The sequence below is a fragment of the Lynx canadensis genome, chromosome B4 (assembly GCF_007474595.2).
Source record: "Lynx canadensis isolate LIC74 chromosome B4, mLynCan4.pri.v2, whole genome shotgun sequence".
Taxonomy (NCBI): Eukaryota; Metazoa; Chordata; class Mammalia; order Carnivora; family Felidae; genus Lynx; species Lynx canadensis.
Window position 1 is genome coordinate 114564029 of NC_044309.1, and position 21060 is coordinate 114585088.

General features: G+C 39.1%; 1 protein-coding gene across 5 annotated transcripts in view; it reads left to right on the top strand.

Annotated features, from left to right (window-relative positions):
* SOCS2 (suppressor of cytokine signaling 2) overlaps window positions 1–12750 on the top strand; it is a 71728-nt gene extending 58978 nt beyond the window's left edge. For all 5 annotated transcript variants that reach the window (XM_032594023.1, XM_032594022.1, XM_032594024.1 and 2 more), the window contains exon 4: window positions 12306–12750. In XM_032594023.1, the coding sequence (XP_032449914.1) occupies window positions 12306–12347 (42 nt within the window). In that variant the 3' untranslated portion in view covers window positions 12348–12750. The remainder of the gene's footprint in view (window positions 1–12305) is intronic.
* Window positions 12751–21060: the final 8310 nt, after the last annotated feature.

The window sequence follows — 21060 nt, forward strand, 5'->3', positions numbered from 1 at the left end:
AGTCGGACGCTTAACCGACTGCGCCACCCAGGCGCCCCTCATCTATGTTATTTAATTTGTTGGCATTCAGTTGTGCATAGTATTTTCTTACAGTCCTTTTTGTTTCTCTAATGTTGGTAACAATGTCCCTTTTCTCACTTCTAATTTTAGTAATTCAAGCCTTCTCTCTTTTTTTCCGTGGTTAGTCTAGCTAAATATTGGTCAATGTGGTTTATCTTTTCAAAGAATCAACTTTTGGTTTTGTTGATTTTTCTCTGCTGTTTTTCTATACTCTATCTCATTAATTTCCACTATAATTGTAATTATTTCCCTCCTTCTACTTGGTTTGGGTTTAGCTTGCTTTTCTTTTTCCAATGTCTTAAGGTGTAAGTTTGGGTTACAGCTTTGAGATGTTTTCTCCCCTTTCCAGTATGGGTGTTTATAGCTATAAATTCCCTTGAAAACACTGCTTTAGCTGCATCCCATAAATGTTGGTATGTAAGACTTTCATTTTCATTCTTCTGAAAATATTTTTAAATTTCCCTCGTGATTTCTTCTTTGAGTTGTTATTTAGAAATATGTTGTTCAATTTCCACATATTTGTGAATTTTCCTAAAATTCTGTTATTCTTTCTGTTATGGATTTCTATTTTTATTCCACTATGGTCAGAGAACATATTTTGTATGATTCCAATCCTCTTTACATTTATTTAGACTAATATATACCCTGGAGAATGTTTCATAGTGCACTTGAAAAGAATGTGTATTCTACTGTTGTTGAATGGAGTGTTCTATAGATGTTAGGTATAGTCGGTTTACAGTGCTGTTCAAGTCTTCCATTTCCTTGTTGATCCTCTGCCTAGTTCTATCAATTATTGAAAGAAGGGTATTGACGTCTCCAGCCATGAGTATTGAATTGTCTATTTCTTCCTTCAATTCTGTCAGTTTTTGTTTCGTGTGTTTTGGGGCTCTGTTGTTAAGCGTACAGATAGATTTATAATTATTGTATTTTCCTGCTGAACTGACTTTATAATCATTATAATACATCCGTCTTTATCTCTAGTAATACTTATTTTGGTTTTAAAATTGATTTTGTCTGATATTAGTATAGCCACTCCAGCTTTCTTATGGTTGCCATTTGCCTGATGCAACTTTTTTTATCCTTTTACTTTCAGCCTATTTGTATCTTTGAATCTAAATTGTGTCCCTTATATACAGCATGTATTTGGTTCTTATTTTTTTGATTCTGTCTGACAATCTCTTCCTTTTGATTGGATTGTTTGATCTATTCACATTTACCATTATTATTGAAATAGTTGGATTTATGTCTGCCATTTTCCTTCCCCCCACCCCAACTCATGTCTTTTTTGTTCCTTTAGTCTCCTTTGCTGTTTCTTTTGCATTAAGTGGTTATTTTTTAGTATAACATTTTAATTCCTCAAATGATTTTTCTCACTACATTTTTTGCGTTATTTTCTTAGTTGTTGCTCTAGGTCTTACCATATCCTCTTTAGCTTATTGGAATCGACTTAAGATTTATACAAATTTAATTACAATGACATATAGAAAATTTTCTCCTCCATAGTTTTATTCCCTCTTCCCCCTTCTTGTGCTGTTATATATATCCTTTCTTCTCGCAATTTCTTTAAAAGACATAAAATTATATAAAATAATAGTAATAATGACGGATTGTTGGGTATATACCATATATAGGTATCATATATGTATATATGTATAATATGTACATATACATATTGTGTAGTATACATTTATACTACAAGTATGTATTAGTTTGTTTATATTTGTTTGTTATATTAGCCTTATTTATTCTGTCTAGTTCTCTCCATTGTTACTGTGTGTGTGCATTACCATCTAGTGTCATTTCCTTACTCCAGTACAGCTTTGTTCCTTCTATGTGCTGTTACTCTCAAATATATTATGTTCCTATATGTTGTGGGGGCCCAAGGATTATATATAAACTGTTTTATATAATTGCTATTAAAATAAGTTAAGAAAAGAAATATACATTTTATGCATTTAGCCTTTCTCTTATAATTACCTACATAATTACCTTCCCGGGTTTTCTATGTATTTTGTGTCTGGAGTCAAACTACTCTCCAGACTTACTTGCTTTCAGCTTGAACAACTTTCTTTGGTGTTTCCTGAAAGGTGAGTCTGTATCTTTTGCATTGAATCTTTGTTGTTGTCGCTGCTGTTGTTTTCACTTGATAATGTACCATGACATTTCCTGTCAACTCTTCCTCAGAAAACATGACTTATTATGCCTACATGATATTTCATGGCTAACGTGTATCTAACTATTCTTCTAAGGGGTTTATTTTCAACTTTTCACTGTTACAAATCATGCTATCATTAACATCTTTGCATGTATGTTAATGTATGTATGTATGTATGTATGTATGTATGTGTCCTAAAGGACACCTTCATTTTTAAAGTAGGCAATTCATCTGAGAATATGCTTATACCTGAAACCATTCAATAACACGAAGTCCCCTTCATAGGGCATATGCATCTCCTTCTAGACATAATCACTCTTATCAGCTTAGTGTGTATACTTTTTAATGTATTTGTCTATGCATTTCACACACACACTCAGACATACACACACACACACACACACACACATGTTTTTTGTTTATTTTGATGCTGGTTTTAGTTTTACATCGGTGGATCATCCTGTATGTCCTATTGTTCATCTTGTTTTCTTTACCACGTAACATATGTCTAAGGGATTTTTCCATTTAATAATTTGAATTCATTCTTTTTTTTGTAACTGTCACATAGAATTTCAGAGTCATTTAACAAACATTTGTTGAGTCCCTGCTGTGTGGCAGGCCCTGGGGATTCAGAGACTATGTTCTCATGGAGCTTCACTGTGACAGTATGAATGTACCAAAATTAGTATTCCATTTTGATGAATGTGTAGATATTTTCCTAAAGACAGATGCTTAGAAGAGGAATTACTTAGTCAAAATATATGAAAATTTAAAAGTCTCTTGACATGCAGTGTGAAATTGCTTTCCAGGAAGTGGGACCAGTTTATATTCTCAAGGGGAGTGTATGAGCATAGTAGCTTGCTTATTTAGTAGATGGAAAATTTCTGTTTTAATTTGCATTTTTTATATTGCTACTGAGATAGAATATTTTTCATGTTTATTAGCCAATTGTATATTCTTTGTGGATTAAGAATTTTTTTGCCCAGCTCTTAGTAAGGCTTATTTTCCTTATTTAATACACTGTGGATATTTTTCTTTTGTACTTTTTGTTGCAAATATTCTTTCCCACTTGTTTTTGGTATCTAATTTTTCTTTTCTTTTTCTTTTTCTTATTTATTTTGAGAGAGAGATAGAGAACAAGCAGGGGAAGGGCAGAGAAGGAGGGAGGCAGAATCCCAAGCATGCTCCGCATCATCAGCACACAGCCCAGTGTGGGGCTGGAACCCATGAACTGCGAGATCGTGACCTGATTGGAACTCAGGAGGTGGACGCTTAACTGACTGAGCCACCCAGGCGCCCCGGTACCTAATTTTTCTAATGTCTCTTTGTTGGACAAAATGATTTTATTTTTTAAAGGTTTTATTTTAATGAAGTCAACGCATTCATTTTTTCCTCTTTTGATATTTCTTTTACTGCATTTATACTTACCGTGAGTTAAAGATAAGATAGATAGGATAAATTAAGGTAAATAATCAGACATTTATTTAGCTATTTGGTTTCGTTTTTAACATTAAACTTTTTAATCCACCTGAAGAAAGTACTGTAGGGAGTGAAGAAGGATTTAACTTTATTATTTTTCCCCCAAATTATTCTCCTACAAGTTACCAAATGGCTTTCTTTGCTCATCGTATCCAATGTCACAGAACTCTGTTCGCATTCATCCATGTGAGACCCATCTCTTGATTTATGTTTTTACTTCCATCACTGATCCTACTCTCATTTCTTATGCATCGACATTCACCTTAGTATGGTTGATGTAGGTCTTCAAATAACATACACACCCTTATAAGATGTGTATTGTTTGTTGTGTGTGCTTAAAATGCACACTCAGTGTAAAATCCCACAGATCGTTCTGCCTATTTTGTTCATCTTTTCAAGTAATTTGTTGTTGGTTATTAGTCTTCTCTATTTTCTTTCTATCCTTACCTTCATTACTTCTTTCCCTCTTATTTCACTGAGCTTATTCATTTTTTTTTCTAAATTCACAGATTAAGAAGAGTTTAGCTCATTTTCTTTCAATTTCTCATTTTCTAATAAATGTATGCAAAGCTCTAAATTCTCTTCTTGGTACTTTCTTGATATTTCTTTCCTGTAGCATTTCTGATGTTTTCAATTCTAAGCATTTTTTAAATTAATTTTTTAAATATTTTAGCTAGTTAACATATAGTACAATATTGGTTTCAGAAGTAGAATTCAGTGATTCATCACTCACATACAAGGCCCAGTGCTCATCACAAGTGCCCTCCTTAATACACATCACCCATCTAGCCCATCCCCCAACCACCTCCCCTCCATCAGCCCTCAGTTTGTTCTCTGTCATTAAGAGTCTCTTGTGGCTTATTTCCCTTTCTTCTCTTTTTTGTCCCCCCTTCCCATATGTTCATCTATTTTGTTTCTTAAATTCCACGTATGTGAAATCATATATTTGACTTTGTCTGATTGACTTATTGTTGCTTAGCATAATGCATTCTGTCTCCATCCACATTGTTGCAAATGACAAGATTTCATTCTTTTTGATGGCTGAGTAATATTCCATTATATATACATACAACATCTTCTTCATCCATTCATCAGTTGATGGATATTTGGGCTCTCTCCATAGTTTGGCTGTTGTTGATAACGTTGCTATAAACATTGGGGTACATGTATCCCTTTGAATCTGTAATTTTGTATCTTTTGGGTAAATGCCTAATTGTGCAGTTGTTGGATTGCAAGGTAGTTCTATTTTTAGTTTTTGAGGACACTCCATACTGTTTTCCAGAGTGGCTGCATCAGTTTGCATTCCCACCAACAGTGCAAGAGGGTTTCCCTTTCTCTGCATCCTCACCAACGTCTGTTGTTGCCTGAGTTGTTAATGTTAGCCATTCTGACAGGTGTGAAGTGGTATATCAGTGTGGTTTTGATTTGTACTTCCCAGATGATGAGTGATGTGGAACATCTTTTCATATGTCTGTTAGCCATCTGGATGTCTTCTTTGGAAAAGTGTCTATTCATATCTTCTGCCCTTTTCTTAACTGAGTTGTTTGTTTTTTTGGGTGTTGAGTTTGATAAGTTCTTTATAGATTTTGGATACTAACCCTTTATCTGATATGTCATTTGCAGATATCTTCTCCCATTCCGTAGTCTGCCTTTCAGTTTTGTTGATTGTTTCCTTCACTGTGCAAAAGCTTTTTATCTTGATGAGGTCCCAATAGTTCATGTTTGCTTTTGTTTCCCTTGTCTTGTGTCTAGATGTGTCTAGAAAGAAGTTGCTCTGGCCAAGGTCAAAGAGGTTGCTACCTGTTTTCTCCTCTAGGATTTTGATGGCTTCCTGTCTTACATTTAGGTCTTTCATCCATTTTGAATTTATTTTTGTGTACGGTGTAAGAAAGTGGTCCAGGTTCATTCTTCTGCATGTCGCTGTCCAGTTTTCCTAGCACCACTGGCTGTAGGGGCTGTCTTTATTCCATTGGATATTCTTTCCTGCTTTGTCAAAGATTAGTTGGCCATTCATTTGTGGGTCCATTTCTCAGTTTTCTATTCTGTTCCCTTGATCTATTTTTTGTGTCTGTTTTTGTGCCAGCACCATGCTGTCTTGATGACTACAGCTTTGTAATATAGCTTGAAATCCAGAATCGTGATGCCTCCAGCTTGGTTTTTCTTTTTCAGGATTGCTTTGGCTATTCAGGTCTTTTGAGGTTCAATACAGAGAGACAGGGAGAGAGAGAAAATCCCAAGCAGGCTCCATGCTGTGCAGAGCCCAGTGCAGGACTCAAACCCATGAACAATTAGATCATGACTTGAGCCAAAATCAAGAGTTGGATACTTAACCAACTGAGCCACACAGGTGACCCTAAGCATTTTTAAATGCTCCTTACAATTTCTGCTTTAACCTAAGAATTAGTTCAGTAGAATATATTTTAGTTTTCAGACATAAAGAATAACTTTAAATATCCTTTTGTTATTATTTATTAGAACATTGTTGGTAAGACATCAACTGTACTTTATTAAGGTGGCCTTTGTTATTACTTTTTGTGAGTATTACTATGTTTGCTTGGAAAGAATGTATATTCTCTGCTCGGTGCATGTTTGTTCATTAGTTGGTTTTTCAAACAATCCATATATTTGTGTATGTGTGTGCCTGTTGGGTTTTGTGGAGGGAGGTGGTGTTTGCTTGATCACAGAGCTTCTGACAAGCATATATTAAACATACCAACAACATTCATAGCTCTGTTTCTCCCCATAGTTCTGCCAGCTGTTGTTTTATTTAGTGAAGAGAGGTCCACAGTCATCTTGTTGTTGTTCTTTTAACTTTTTGGGGGGGGGTGGAGAATGATTGCTTAAAAGATTTTTTGTTTTTAAGTAATCTCTACACCCAGTGGGGGGCTCGAACTCACAACCCCAAGATCAAGAGTTGCATGCTCTACTGACTGAGCCATCCAGTTGCCCCCTTAGCCATTATCTTGTATTGAACTCTGTTCCTTCTCTCATGCATAATGTCCCTCTTTATCCCTTGTGCTTTTGGTCTTGAACTCCATCTTGTCTGGCAATGAATATTTCCAAGTTATTTATTTTCCTTTATCATGGTAGCAGCCTTCTGTATTTCTCTTTCAAGAGTTGTTTTTTGTTTTTGTTTTTGTTTTTGTTTTTGTTTTTCAAAAAGGGCCACAGGATGGTAAACTTTCTGGGTCTTTTTTTCTTCTTTATTGTATGCTCACATAGAAAAGATACTTTAGCTGGGTTATAAGTTTCAGCATAATACATCCAGGTGTTGTCTTTCCCTTAATTTTGTTTGGCTTTCTGTAAGGTCTTTTGATCTAAAACAGCTTTCCTCTCTCTGGTAAATTCTGTTACCCTTTCAAACACTTCCTCCCCTCTGTTTGTTTTTTCTCCTTCTGGGATTCCCATTATAACACATGTTGACATTTCTATGTCTATTCTCCTATCTCTTAATTTTTCTTATACATTTTTCATCATCCTATCCCTTCTGTGTATCTATATGGTAGAGTTCCTCCAACTTGGTCTCCCAGCTCAGCAACTTGTTCTTTGGGTGTAGTTCTCAAGTTATTAATCTCATTTATTGAGTTATTTCAACAAAGCAAATTAGGTATTCAACCTGGTGCTTTATTCTGTTAGTTCTGATGTCATGTTACCAATATTGTCTCATGTGTTTGAAAATTTTGATGCTCATTTAGCATTATTTAACTACTCCATTAATTGTTTCTTCTCTTTTTGTTGTCGTTTTTTTTTTTTTGTTTTGTTTTGTTTTTTTTTTTTGTTAAATAGTAACGCTCCTCTCTTTGGGTTTCTGTTACCCTGGGAAATTGACTTCAGTATTTGACAATATGCACTTGTACTGGGGAACTGTCAGGTCTTGGGTGTGGTGGGGTCAGGTCCTGGGAGGCAGAGGGTCTCCTGCCCCAGGATGGAGAGTTCCTTGCCTCCCACTCTCAGCCCCATAGTATGGGCTTGAGCCATCTTTGCTGTGTCCTGTTCATCACACATAGGGCAAGTCACCTGTCCCTTAGGGAACCTCCATCACTTCTGCCTTACATTTGAGCTTTTTCCAAGAGTTTCTCTCTCTTAAGGGTGGGCATGAGAGCAGGATGAAGTACCTTGTGCTGGCCAGTCCACCTGCACCTGTTGTTTTCTTCTCATCCACCCAGCTCCAGGGCCGCCTGCCAATGTGTTACCCTGCCTACGCTGGCACTGTGGGGCTGGTGCCACTGTTTTTCTGCTTCTCTAGAGGCAGGTGAAAATCAACCCCAGGGTATTGTGAGAGAGGAAGAAAGAACACAACTCCCAAAGAATCCTCTCTTCTTCCAACTGTCCTCATTCCCCAAAAGTTTCTCGCAGGGTTCACGCAGATCTCATAGAGCTGCATGCGCTCCTCGTGTTCTGGGTGTTCCAAACTCATCTCCTGCTGCTCACCAGACCCTGTTCCCCAGGCTCTTCTGGTTCCTTGAGGCCTCAGACACACTCCCTCCAAGAGTCTTTGTGCTTTTGCATTTTGCTCCTCTGCTTGGAGGAGTCGTCTGCCTTCAGGGCTTTCTTCCTTGCCTCCTTCATTCTCTGCTCAGTAAGAGCATCTCTGGGCATGCCCCACGAACACTGTTCTGGTAGTTTGCCATCTTGCTAGGATCCAGTTAGCTCCAGACAACACAAAGTGTCAACTTGTTAAATTGTCCCCTCCACTAATCCCACTGAGATTTTGATTAGGATGGAGGGACTTAGGTATTGTTTGGAGTTGCAGCAAACATGAATTTGAACAGAATTAGCCATTTTGCATTAGACAAGACTCTCACTGATGGAACGTGCTAAGTGTGTTAGTTTTCCAGGGCTGCTGAACCCAAGTACTGCAAATAGGATGACTTAAAACAACAGAATCTTATTCTCTCACAGTTCTGGAGGCCAGACATCTGCAATCAAAGTACTGGCAGGGCCATGGTCCCTCTAAAAGGCTCGAGGGAAGATTGTCTCTTTCCAGCTTCTAGTGGTTGCCTATAATCCTTGGTGTTCCTTGGCTTGTAGCTGTTTTACTCCAAACTCTGTCTCCATCACGGCCATCTTCCCTCTGTATGTGTTTGTGTTTAAATTTCCTTCTTATAATGACCACAGCCATTGGATCAGGGCCCACCTAATCAGGTATGATCTCATTTTAGCAAAGACTTATCTTCAAATAAGGTTACATTTACAGGTTTCTGGTGGGCATGCATTTGGGAGTACAGACTAGAGGCACTGTTCAACCCAGCATCACAAGTCTTTCAGTTTTCATGTCTTTGTGCCTGCTGGGAACAGGATACCTGCATATATTTTTTAGCCATTGTAGTTTTGAACTGGTAATTACTACAAAAGGAATGCTTTTTGGATAGTGGAAGTAGAAAACCCCACCAGATTTCTGCTGAGCAATCCTGTTAGTGGACTTGAAATTCCTCCCAGTGGAATCTGTAATCGGTTGCTAATAAAGACAGGTCCAGTATCTCTACCCTGTAGGGGATTTGTTCTTTTGTCCTCCTCTGTTAGATTATTTGTATTATTTGACCGGATAAATGCTCTTCTAACTTGGTGCACCAAAGTGATTTTCTGTGCTTACCAGAAAGGAAAAGTAAATTAACTTTGATGTGAGCTAATAAGAGGGTTCAGCATTAGGTGGGGCAGACACTGGAGTGTGAAACTGACGCTGTGGAGGACAAAGGGGGCAACAGTAGGAGGAGGGATTCTGAGAGAAGGGGTCGTCTTCATCTCAGTTGCCATAGCCATTCATCCTGCCCCCATGCAGAGAGAGTAGCTGGATGTGGACAGTAGTGGCGAAAACACGTGCTTGACTCTGACACTTAGCTATTGACCGCTGGGCAAGCATCTCATTGTCACTGAGCCTCAGAGTTCTTGTCTGAAAAGTGGGGCCATGATACCTCAGAATGTTGTTGGAAGTTGATGAGATAACATACATAAAGAGGGTTTCAAGCACCATGCCTGGTCCATAATAGGTGTTTAATAAATGTTAGTTCCTTCCCCCAAACCCTTCTCGATCACTTCTGTTTCCATTGGAAAGTTAAAAACATGGGACAAGGGAATGATTGTTATAATTTTCAGGGAACGTGAATGTCTTGACATTCCATTTACAATTCTTTTCCTACTTATAAAGCACTCAATATTTCTTTAAGTTATTGCAAGCTAGGAACACAACCTTGAATTAAGCTGAGGCATGGGTATCCGAAATTCATGGAAAACCAGTCAAGGAAAAGATACCTTACTCTTTTACCCTGCTCCTCTGCACTGCACCCCAAGCCTTTGCCTTTCCCAACCTGTCTCATTTTGTCACATGCCCTGGTCCTATAATGCAAGCAGGGGGCAGGTGGAGGTAGTCCCCTTCATGTAGAAACACTTGTGGCTTCTATTCCAAGCATTTTCCTCTTGTTCTTTTACCTGTGTTTTGCACGTTTGTAAAACAGCTGCTGTTGTGAGTGCTTCCCAGTCTCCTTGTGAACACTGGGGACTATTTTGCTATCTAAGTCTTTGCAGCTGGCTCCTTGGTAGTATTTTGTAATGCATTCTGCAAAATGGAATAGCCTCTGGTTTTTCATGTGCATAACATTTCTTGTCTTAGAGATAATTATGAGTAATAGTTGAGACTGGTTGGGCCATCTAAACCCTTTTTCACATGTCTTGAAGGGGCACCCAGAATTCTGAATTTTTTTTAAGTTTACTTATTTATTTTGGGAGGGAGAGAGGGAGAGAGAAGGAGAGAGAAAGAGAGAATCTCAAGCAGACTCCATGCTGTCAGCGTGGAGCCCAACGTGGAGCTTGTTGTCACGACCGTGGGATCATGACCTGAGCCAAAATCGAGAGTGGGACACTTAAGTGACTGAGCCACCAAGGCACCCCCAGAATTCTGATTTTTGAGGCTGATAGAAGCTGAGTATTTAATTCATTTCTGTTGGGAGTTATGGCTGTTCTCAAAGGTCTATTATTTATCCTACTTGTAAGTACTGATGTACCCTTGAAGTTTGTGTGGTTTAACCTTCTGATTCGTAAGGGTGTTTGCCAAGTTTTCTCCTTTTTATAATTTCTTTGTGAATAATGCCTAAAGAGTTTTGGACTTTTGAATGGGTACCAGACTTATCAATTTCATGGACCAACAAAAGAGAAAAAAGTTGAGAACTGAAATCCTCTGCCAACATTTTATTTTGCCGGGAGTACACCTTTTTAAAAATACCATTTTCTATTATTATCACTTCATAAAAGGACATTTTAACATCAAAGCAAGCAAGGAAATAATCTTGCAATAAAGGACGGTCCTTTAAATGGAATGCATTTAAAAAGAAATACTTGCTACATTGTCCTTTTTCTCTTTTTGCCTGGGACCAGTGAAAATCTCTACAAAGACACATGAGAACGGCTACCTTAAGAGCCCTATCCATTCCCTCTTACCAATTTGCTTTGAGCACTTTCTGTTATCCTTATTTTGTCAAGGTTGTTCCCACCTGGCACTTTCCCCTCTCACTCAGCGGCAGTTCAAACGCCTTTCCCCCTGGCAGAGGCTTCGCTGCCACACCGGAGAGCCTTGATCATCAATTCTGTTAGGCTGGATGTCAAAGGAGCTGGTGGCGGAGAAAGCCCAGCAGAGGCGGCAGCTGTTAGCTCGGAGGAAACCAGGCAGCTGTTCGCTGTCGTTCCAGAGCTATCTCATCATTCATTGTGCACCAAGATGGATTTATAGCTCTCCCGCATCCTTGTTCTTCTCACCCAGGCTGGGGGAACGGATGCCTTTCATCTTGGTGCCACGACTCAAGGACTTTGCATTTGTCTTGCTTTCCTTCAGGGCTTTCTTTAAGTGTTTCTTCACGGTCATGGTCTGGACTGCGTTCCGGCACCGAACGCAAAATGTGGGTCTCCATACGGCAACGGCTCCTACCCTTTCAGCTCTGATCAGATTTTCTTTCTGAATTCCCAGCACAGCCTCTGCAAAATTGGAAAGAAAGTGGAGTGCCTGCTCTTCCTGGACGTTCTACAGGAAAGTCCTTCTGTTTCATCCTTATCTACCCTTCCCCCTGAGATCTGGCGGCTTTGTACCATCTTTCACTCTCCCTCCGGAGTTCTTGTCAGCGTTCTCACTAGTCTCATAAAAACCACTCACAGTAAGGAGTCAGGAGTGTAATTCCCATCCTCCCAGAGGTTCTTCCTCACAATGAAGTGAAGAGAGAGCTCGGCTTTGGAGTCTGAAGGCCTTAATTCCAGTCCTGACGGGACATGTTGGTATGGGACTTGGGCAATTGATACCATTTCTCTGAGACTCTGTTTATTCGTCAAGAAAATGAGAATGGTAATAATATTTATCCCACAGGCTTGATGTGAGATTTCATTGAGATTGTGAGTGGTTGGACTGCTTTACGATCTGAAAAGTCTTTTGATTATTCGTTAGTGTTTTCCTTGGGTTGTAAATAGTAGAAGTCAACTGAGTGAGCATCAGTAAGATACTGGATTTGACTAATGAAGCCTCATATATGAGGCAAGATTGAGGGGCTACGGGAAACCAAGAGGTTCTCTCTCTCTCCATATGCAGCAGATCCTTCCAGTGCTGACCAATATCTGGTTCTGTTCTCGTTCATAGACACAAAGTGAAGTTCTATTTCCTTGCCCTCCTCGTGTCTAGATGGAGCTACACGACTGAGTTCTGGCCAATAGATTGTGGGAAGAAGTGATATATGCCTCCTCGAGACCTGCTTACAAAATATCCCGTGTGATTTTTCATGTTCTCTCTCTTCAGTACTGGATGGGAGGGGATGAGGCTGGGGGGATCTTGAAACCACCAGATTGTGGAGATGGAATGAAAGAGCCTGAGTCCCTGAATCACCTCTTGGAGAGAGCTGCACCAGAGAACTGCCCAGCCAACAACATTAACATTGGACTTTGTGTGAGCAAGAAATAAACTTGCATTGTGTTAAGCCACGGAGACTTGGGATTGTTTCTTATAGTGGTCTACCCAAATGCACCATAACTTGAGTCTGCTTTTGCCTGCCCCCTTCATCTTCTGTCTGCTGCATACCAGCTTCCTCTGCCTTCTTATTCAGCATGAGGGAAAGTGGCCACCAACCATAGCAACCAAGGTGACCTCTCTTCCATTCAAGAGAACAGCTTGATTGCAACTAAAAACATTTATTTCAGGGGTGCCTGTGTGGCTCAGTTGGTTAGGCATCCGACTTCAGCTCAGGTCATGCGTGATCTTGCAGTGCATGAGTTCAAGCCCCGCGTCAGGCTCTGTGCCGACAGCTCAGAGCCTGGAGCCTGCTTCGGATTCTGTGTCTCCCTCTCTTTCTGCCCCTCCCCTGCTTGCGTGCTCGCTCTCTCAAAAATAAACAAAAACATTTAAAAAAAATTAAAAAAATTGTATTTCGTATTTCACATTCCTTTGAGAGAACTGGGTTAATTCCAGCTCATAATAAGTGTCAGTCTCTGAACCATCACTCTATGACATCTGTGGGATAAGGAAGAGGGGGACATTCCAGAAAGGTGGTGCTTGGCCGCCAGCTCAAAACACATTTACCCGGTACCCCGTACTCGCTGCTGACGTTTTTTGAAAAGGAACGTGGGCAGAGTGCAGACACGCTTTTCTTTCTTCTATACCTCTGGAGAATGAATCTCTAAGGATGGCTTTGGCTTCTTAGTCATCAGGTAATTATTTACTTCTTGGGTTTGGGTAGCCTTTCCCAACTGCCCTTAAACGGCACGATGCAACAATACTGCCCTTCCAGGGTGGTGAGGCACTGGTGTAGGAGTTGCAGGTTCTGGCCTGTGGGCCACACTGGACATGGTGATCACACTGACGTCTGCAATAGGTGATGGGTGGGGATTATTATCTTGTGCGTTGGACTTCAAGTGTGATGCAGGAAAGTCCAGAAAGGGACCTCAGGATGGTGCTGCAGCGGATGGTAGATAGATAGGAGTTTGACTCCCCCAAAAGCATGGAGGAAATATCACAAAACAAAAAAGTGGCCACGCAAATGTCTGCTTTTCCACGTAAGTAAGTAATTTTCTGTGTCTCTGTCACATCCCACTGCCTGAAAGATAAGTTAAGATTCAGAGCATGTTTTGCAAGGGCCTTTGTGAGAGCCACTCCCCAGTGTGATCTGCCACGAGGTCCTATCACACACTCTATCTACCAGCCTCTAACCAGGTTAAACCATGAGCGTTTCCCTGAAAGGGCTATGTTCCCCAAAGGCTCAGTTTTCAAGGTGTACTTTCCCCCCCTGCCTGAAATATCCCTTCCTCCTTATGAGCAAATAATCCTGGCTAATTTCAAAACTCAGCTCCAGCACACTTACAGTTAGGGTTAGGCCGTGTCTCCTTTATGCTCTGTCACAACACCTACTCATGATGCTTTGGTTTTGTAAACAACATTTTTCCCCTCTAATTGCAGTAACCAAAAAATGTTAATGCTACAAACTTTGGAAGTCCAAATAGGCACAAAAAAGAAAATGGGGGCGCCTGGGTGGCTCAGTCGGTTAAGCGTCCAACTCTTGATTTTGGCTCAGGTCCTGATCCTGAGCCCTGCAGTGGGTTCTGTGCTGAGTGTGGAGCCTGCTTAAGATTCTCTCTCCCTCGCTCTTGCTCTGCCCTCCTCTGCTCCTACTCTCTCTCTCTCTGTCTCAAAACAAACAAACAAAAAAGAAAATAAAAATCTCCCATCATCGCACCCTCCAGGAGGTATATATGTACAACATATATACACACACACACATCATGTACATATACAGATAATTTCCCAAAACTTTTCATTTTGTACTTATTCTCTTGACAATATGTCACAAGGAATTTCTTATACATCTACAATACGATTAAAAAAATTTTAATGTTTTATTATTTTTGAAAGAGAGAGAGAGAGAGACAAAGTATGAGCGGGGAGGGGCAGAAAGAGAGAGAGACACAGAATCCAAAGCAGGCTCCAGGCTCTGAGCTGTCATCACAGAGCCCGAGGCAGGGCTCTAACTTGTGAACTGAGAGATCATGACCTGAGCCGAGGTTGGACGCTTAACCAACTGAGCCACCCAGGCACCCCAATCTATAATACAATTTTAATGTTTATTTTATTTTTGAGAGAGACAGAGACAGAATGCAAGCGGGTTAGGGGCAGAGAGAGAGGGAGACAAAGAATTGGAAGCAGGCTCCAGGCTCTGAGCTGTCAGCACAGAGCCTGATGCAGGGCTTGAACTCACGAGCCATGAGGTCATGACCTGAGCTGAAGTCAGATGCTCAACCGACTGAGCCACCCAGGCGCCCCTATAATACAATTTAAAAAAAATATGTAATACCTTATGGATGGACGTCCCATACTTTATTTAACAAAATGGATCGTCAGATGTTTATGACTATTTCTTCCCCCCCCCCCCCAATTTATAACATTCTTTATTCAGAGCAATGTAATATTAGCAGTTCTTTCCCAACCAATTGACCCTCAATGGGGTAATCCTTGGAAAAAATAGAGCACCATGTATATTATGCCAGTTTTCTACTGTTTATGACCGTTTCTAATTCTCATTGTAGTAAATAATTCTGGGATGAGTGGCCTTGGATGTCAATCATTGCATATTTCTGATTGTTTCTTAAGGATGAAGACCTAGAAATACAGTTGCTGAGTTCAGGGGTGTGCAAACAAGTTCCAAAGGAAAGAAAGCAACAAATGTTACTGTCTTGGGTCCCTTTCACAGAAAGAGGAAAACCTTGGGGCGCCTGGATGGCTTAGTCGGTTTAGCGACCAACTCTTTTTTTTTTTTTTTTTTTTTTTTTATTTATTTTTTTTTTTTTTAGCGACCAACTCTTGATTTCAGCTCAGGTCATGATCCCACAGTTCCTGGGATCAAGCCCAGAGTCAGGCTCTGTGCTGATAACATGGAACCTGCTTGGGATTCTCTCTCTCCCTCTCTCTCTGCCTCATGCCCTGCTCGTGCTTGCTCTCTCTCTCAAACTAAATGAATAAACTTAAAAAAGAAAGAAAGAAAGAAAGAAAGAAAGGGGAAGAGGAAAACCTTCCCAGGAACCTCCTCTTCCCAGAAAATTTCCCCTTAGGTCTGACAGACAGAATTACATCATATGCAAATGCAGAAACCAGGTGCTTGTAAGGGCAGCAAGACTCTGTGATTGGCTTAGATGTATCCTATCACATCCAATACCTAAAAAAAAAAAAAAAAAAAAAAGTTTTTTTGTTATTAAGGAAGATTTGAGAGTAACTGTTTTATAGGAGCCAAGTTCCTTCCCTACTTGGTACAGGATATTAAAATGTTTAAAAGCCTTTTCTAATTTGATAGGTGACAAATAGTTCCCTATTGTCATGTAATATTCTTTGATTACCAGTGGGAGTGAACATTTTTTCAAGTATTTATTGGTCATTGTATTTCTATTGTGATTTGCTGAATCACATTATTTCGTACACTGCACATAAGTACATCCTTCCCAGCGAACTGTGTTTTATTTTCTGAATGCTGGAGAGCCTGAGGCTGTGTCTGCATATAGTTGGCCCAAAATAAAGCTTGTCAGATGAATGAATGCCCACATATACACGCTCCTACACACAGTTTGGTTTGTGTATTGTAGTAATAAGTAAGAATAGGTGAGAGAATAGTTCTCAGTGCACTTGACTTCCAGAGACTGGAAAGTTATGGGTTAGAGACCTAAGGCAGCCTGGGAACGGAATAAGAGACTTTCCCAGGATAAGTCAGGCAGTCATGTCTGAAGCTCAGCTTACTTCCTGTTAGTTCAGTGTATTTTCCATTGGCTAGCTTTGGAGCCAGTTTTACAATGACCATTACAATGTCATCATTTCTTCAGCTGAAAGTACTTTGATGGGCTATGGAGAAAAAATTTCATCACCTGGTGAAAAAAAGCAACCCACATATTAATTATAGAACTGCTCACCTCGATAGTGATTCTTATAATGACTCCTCATAGAATTCTCATCCAGTTTTATGAGAATGAATTTGCAGTTGGGAGAGATTATCATGGTCTCTTAAGGCTAGACGTGCAGAACTCAGGAGAGCAATAAGAGGTATCAGTCTATTGCTGAGAAACTAATATGGTGAGTCATTGGTTTGAATTCTAGGTTTATAGGAAATGAATAAGAGGGGGTGGGGGGGATCTCCTGGAACCTCATTTTGGCAAAGGGAGGCTTGGAAGTTTATCTTTCAAACCCAGGAGCTTCAAGTTCTAAACGAGGAAAGTGCACAGTTTTTTATTTCATGATTAAAAATAAAGAAAAGAACCTTTTTAATTTTGTGACAAAAATTAACACTTGACTTTTATGGAGCCTTAGATAAATGAACCAGATTTCCTTTTCTGATGCGGTTAATGTTGCCCATCAGCAGAGCGATGAATCAGCATTATCTCCAAGACAATGAATAATTACGCATCCTTTTGTCCATCAATAAACAACTACCTGGTTATGTTAACATAATCAACCTTCATGTAGAAACCGTTCTTTAGATTTGTAATTATTGATAATTCTATTAAATTGATTTTTACAATAATTTATCTAAATCTAATGCTAACAATTTATGCTTATGGTAGGTCTTTTTTTTAAACCACAGGAAATGGATGCATCAAATCATTTTTTCTTTGCTTTCCTTGGATTTTTCAATAATTTAACATTGAGATGACTTTTGCATGAAGGAGATGTAGACCATTCAAGGGCTGTGTAATTGATTATGAAATTCTATAATTGAATGCAAAATTCTATAATCCTCCATCATCTAGACATGAAGGCAATCAATGACAAGCTGATGAGCATTACGAAGCCAATTACGAAGTGTTAAGTGTTAAAATTCATTGGCACTCAGGTGTGGAAGAGATTTTAGAAATGTGTGACCTGGAGAAAAGCCATACAATTCTGCCACCATTGTCCTCTCTCTGCCTCACACAGACATGAGACTCTGAGCATGGGTAGTAGCCCCCAGTGCCCACAGTGCCTGCTCACTTTGTGATAATGTTCACAGGTGGAGTGTTACATCTGGATGGATGTTATGGACTGAATGTTTGTATCCACCCCCCACCCCCGCTTATCCCCAGATTTGTATATTGAAGCCCTAACCTTCATTGTGATGGTATTTGGAGACACAGGCTTAAGAAGATTATTGGAATGTAAATTCCATAAGTAATTATGTCTTGAATGTTGGCCTTCATGATAGGATTAGTGCTGCTACGAGCAGAACAAGAGACACAAGAACTCTGTCTGTGTCATATGAGGACACAGTGAAAAGGTGGCAAGGAGGAGGGCTCTTACCGGGAATCAAATTGGCCAGCACCTTGACCTTGGACTTCTCAATCTCCAGAAAGGTGAGAAATAAATGTCTGTTGTTCAAGGCACCCAGTGTATGGTACTTTGTTATGGTAGCCTGAGCTAAGACAGAGATTTAGGCTTCTGAGGATTTGATGAATAAATTGGATTTCTCAGGTGTATTGTCTCATGACTATACCTTTTTTTTTTTTTTGTATTAACTTCTTTCCTCATTTTTGTAAGCAGCCACATCATACTTCATCAGCAATTATGAAATATGTAATTTAACCTCATTATTTTATTGTATGTTTATTAAAAATTTGCTAACATAGCCAATTTGGCCTTAAGCTTTGGATAGGATACAAAGGTGAAGAAGTGCCAGTCACTGAAAATGAGAATCTAACAGTTTACCCTTGAGTTTTAAAAAAAATAAATAAGGAACTGACCATAGGGGACTAAAATAGATGCTGTGGGAGTCCAGAAAGAGAAACTTCCAGAGGATTCTGAGGAGGCTTTCAAGAGGGGTGCTTATGAGTTTTACTGAGTAATGAAAATGCGTGTGAAAATTAATATTAACACTCTAATGTTATAGGCTGTAAACTATGAAGCATATTACACATACACAAAACACAGAAAATACTGTAGCAGACTTCTGCATATCCATGACCCAAGTGTAATACAGTGAGCTTTGTTTTAGATATCTCTCCTAACATTTGTTTTAATTTTAGGAAATAAAATGCAATAGTTACAGCGTAAGTTCTATCCTTCATCCGTTGATTTTTTCCTTATCCAGAAGTAATATATAGCATGAGATTGCTGGGTATCACCATACAAATGTTGCGATGCTTCCTGCATAGGTAAGTAAGTATGTATACATAGAATTATTCCATGTATTTTCAAAGTGCACATCACACTATTCTTCTAAAATTTGCCATCTTCAGGTAAGCATATACATTTGAGATTTATTCACATCTAGATAGGTTGATCTGCCACTTTTTCAGGAGAGGCAGTATCAATAATAGAATAAACTTTCATATACATATCTCATGTGCACTAAAGAGTATCCTCTAGATGCCTAGAAATGGAGCTGAGACTACAGTATGGTCATTTCAAGAAAGTGTTGCTCTAACCTAGGAAATTGTTTCACTATTTGAACACAAATTGCTATATGAACCTTGCCAGTAACAACATAAAATAACAGTCATTATTTACTGGGACTTGCTGTGTGTCAGGCACTGTAGTATGTGGTTTACGTGAATTACTTCTTTAAGCATATTTAGTTTCACCTGTTCTATTTGCTATTTTTTTTTTTTGGTCTTTCCAACTTTATTTGTATAACAAAATCTTCATCCCTACAGGATTTTTAATTTTAATAAAGTCTAAGGTCCAGTTTGCTTTCATGGATGTTTTTAAAAATGACTATTGTAAAAAATGTATAACATAAAATTGACTATCGTAACTATCTTTAATTGTACAGCACAGCAGTGTTAACTATATTCACCATGTGGTACAACAGATCTCTGGAACTTTTCATCTTGCAAAACTGAAATTCTAGGCTCGTTGAACAACTCCCCATTTCCTCTCTTGGTAACCACATTCTACTTTCTATTTCTATGCATTTGGCTACTCTACACCTCACATGAGTGGAGTCATACAGAGATCCTATTCTCAATTCTTCTGGATAATCCCAGAAGTGGGATTGCTGGATCATATAGTAATTTTACTTTTAATTTTTAAAAGAACTTCTAAGGGCACCTGGGTGGCTCAGCTGGTTAAACCTCTGACTCTTAGATCATACCATGCATATTTTCAGATCACACAACACTATGAAACTTGAACTCAACCACAAGAAAACATTTGGAGAGCCCCCAAATACATGGAGGTTAAAGAACATCCTATTAAAGAATGAATGAGTCAACCAGGAAATTAAAGAAGTTTAAAAATATATGGAAGCAAATGAAAACACGACAGTCCAAACCCTTTGGGATGCAGCAAATGTAGTCCTAAGAGGAAAATACATTGCAATCCAGGCCTATCTCAAGAAGCAAGAAAAATCCCAAACACAGAACCTGACTTCACACCTAAAGGAACTAGAAAGATAGCAGCAAAGAAAGCCCAAAACCAGCAGAAGAGAAATAATAAAGATTAGAGCAGAAATAAACAATATAGAATAAAAAAAAAAAAAAACCCAGTAGAACAGATCAATGAACCTAAGAGTTAGTTTTTTGGAAGAAAAACAAAATTGATAAACCCCTATTCAGACTTCTCATGAAGAAAAAAGAGAGGACCCAAATAGATAAAGTCACAAATGAAAGAGGAGAGCTCACAACCAACACAACAGAAATACAACAATTATTAATAGTATAAAAAATTGTATGTCAACAAACTGGACAATTGGAAGAGATGGACAAATTCTCAGATACCCACACACTACCAAATTCATAACTATTGGGGACTCATCAAGATAAAAAGCTTCTACGCAGAGAAGGAGACAATCAGCAAAACTAAAAGGCAGCTGAGGGAATGGGAGAAGATATTTGCAAATGACATATCCGATAAAGGGTTAGTATCCCAAATCTGTAAAGAACTTATCAAACTCAACACCCAGAAAACAAATAATCCACTGAAGAAATGGGCAAAAGACATGAATACACACTTTTCCAAAGAAGATATCCAGATGGTAACAGACCCATGAAAAAATGCTCAACATCACTCATCATCAGGGAAATACAAATCAAAACCACAATGAGATACCACCTCACACCTGTCAAAATAGCAAACATTAACAACTCAGGAAACAACAGATGTTGGTGAGGATATGGAGATAAGGGGAAACCTCTTGCAGTGTTAGTGAGAATGCAAACTGGTGCAGCCACTCTGGAAAACAGTGTGGAGATTCCTCAGAAAAGGAAAAGTAGAATTACCTTATGACCCAGCAATAATACTACCAGGAATCTATCCAGTGGATACAGGAGTGCTGATTTGTAGGGGCACATGTACCCCAGTGTTTAAAACAGCCCTATCGACTGTAGCCAAAGTATGGAAAGGGCCCAAATGTCCATCGACTAATGAATGGATAAAGAAGATGTGGTATAGATATACA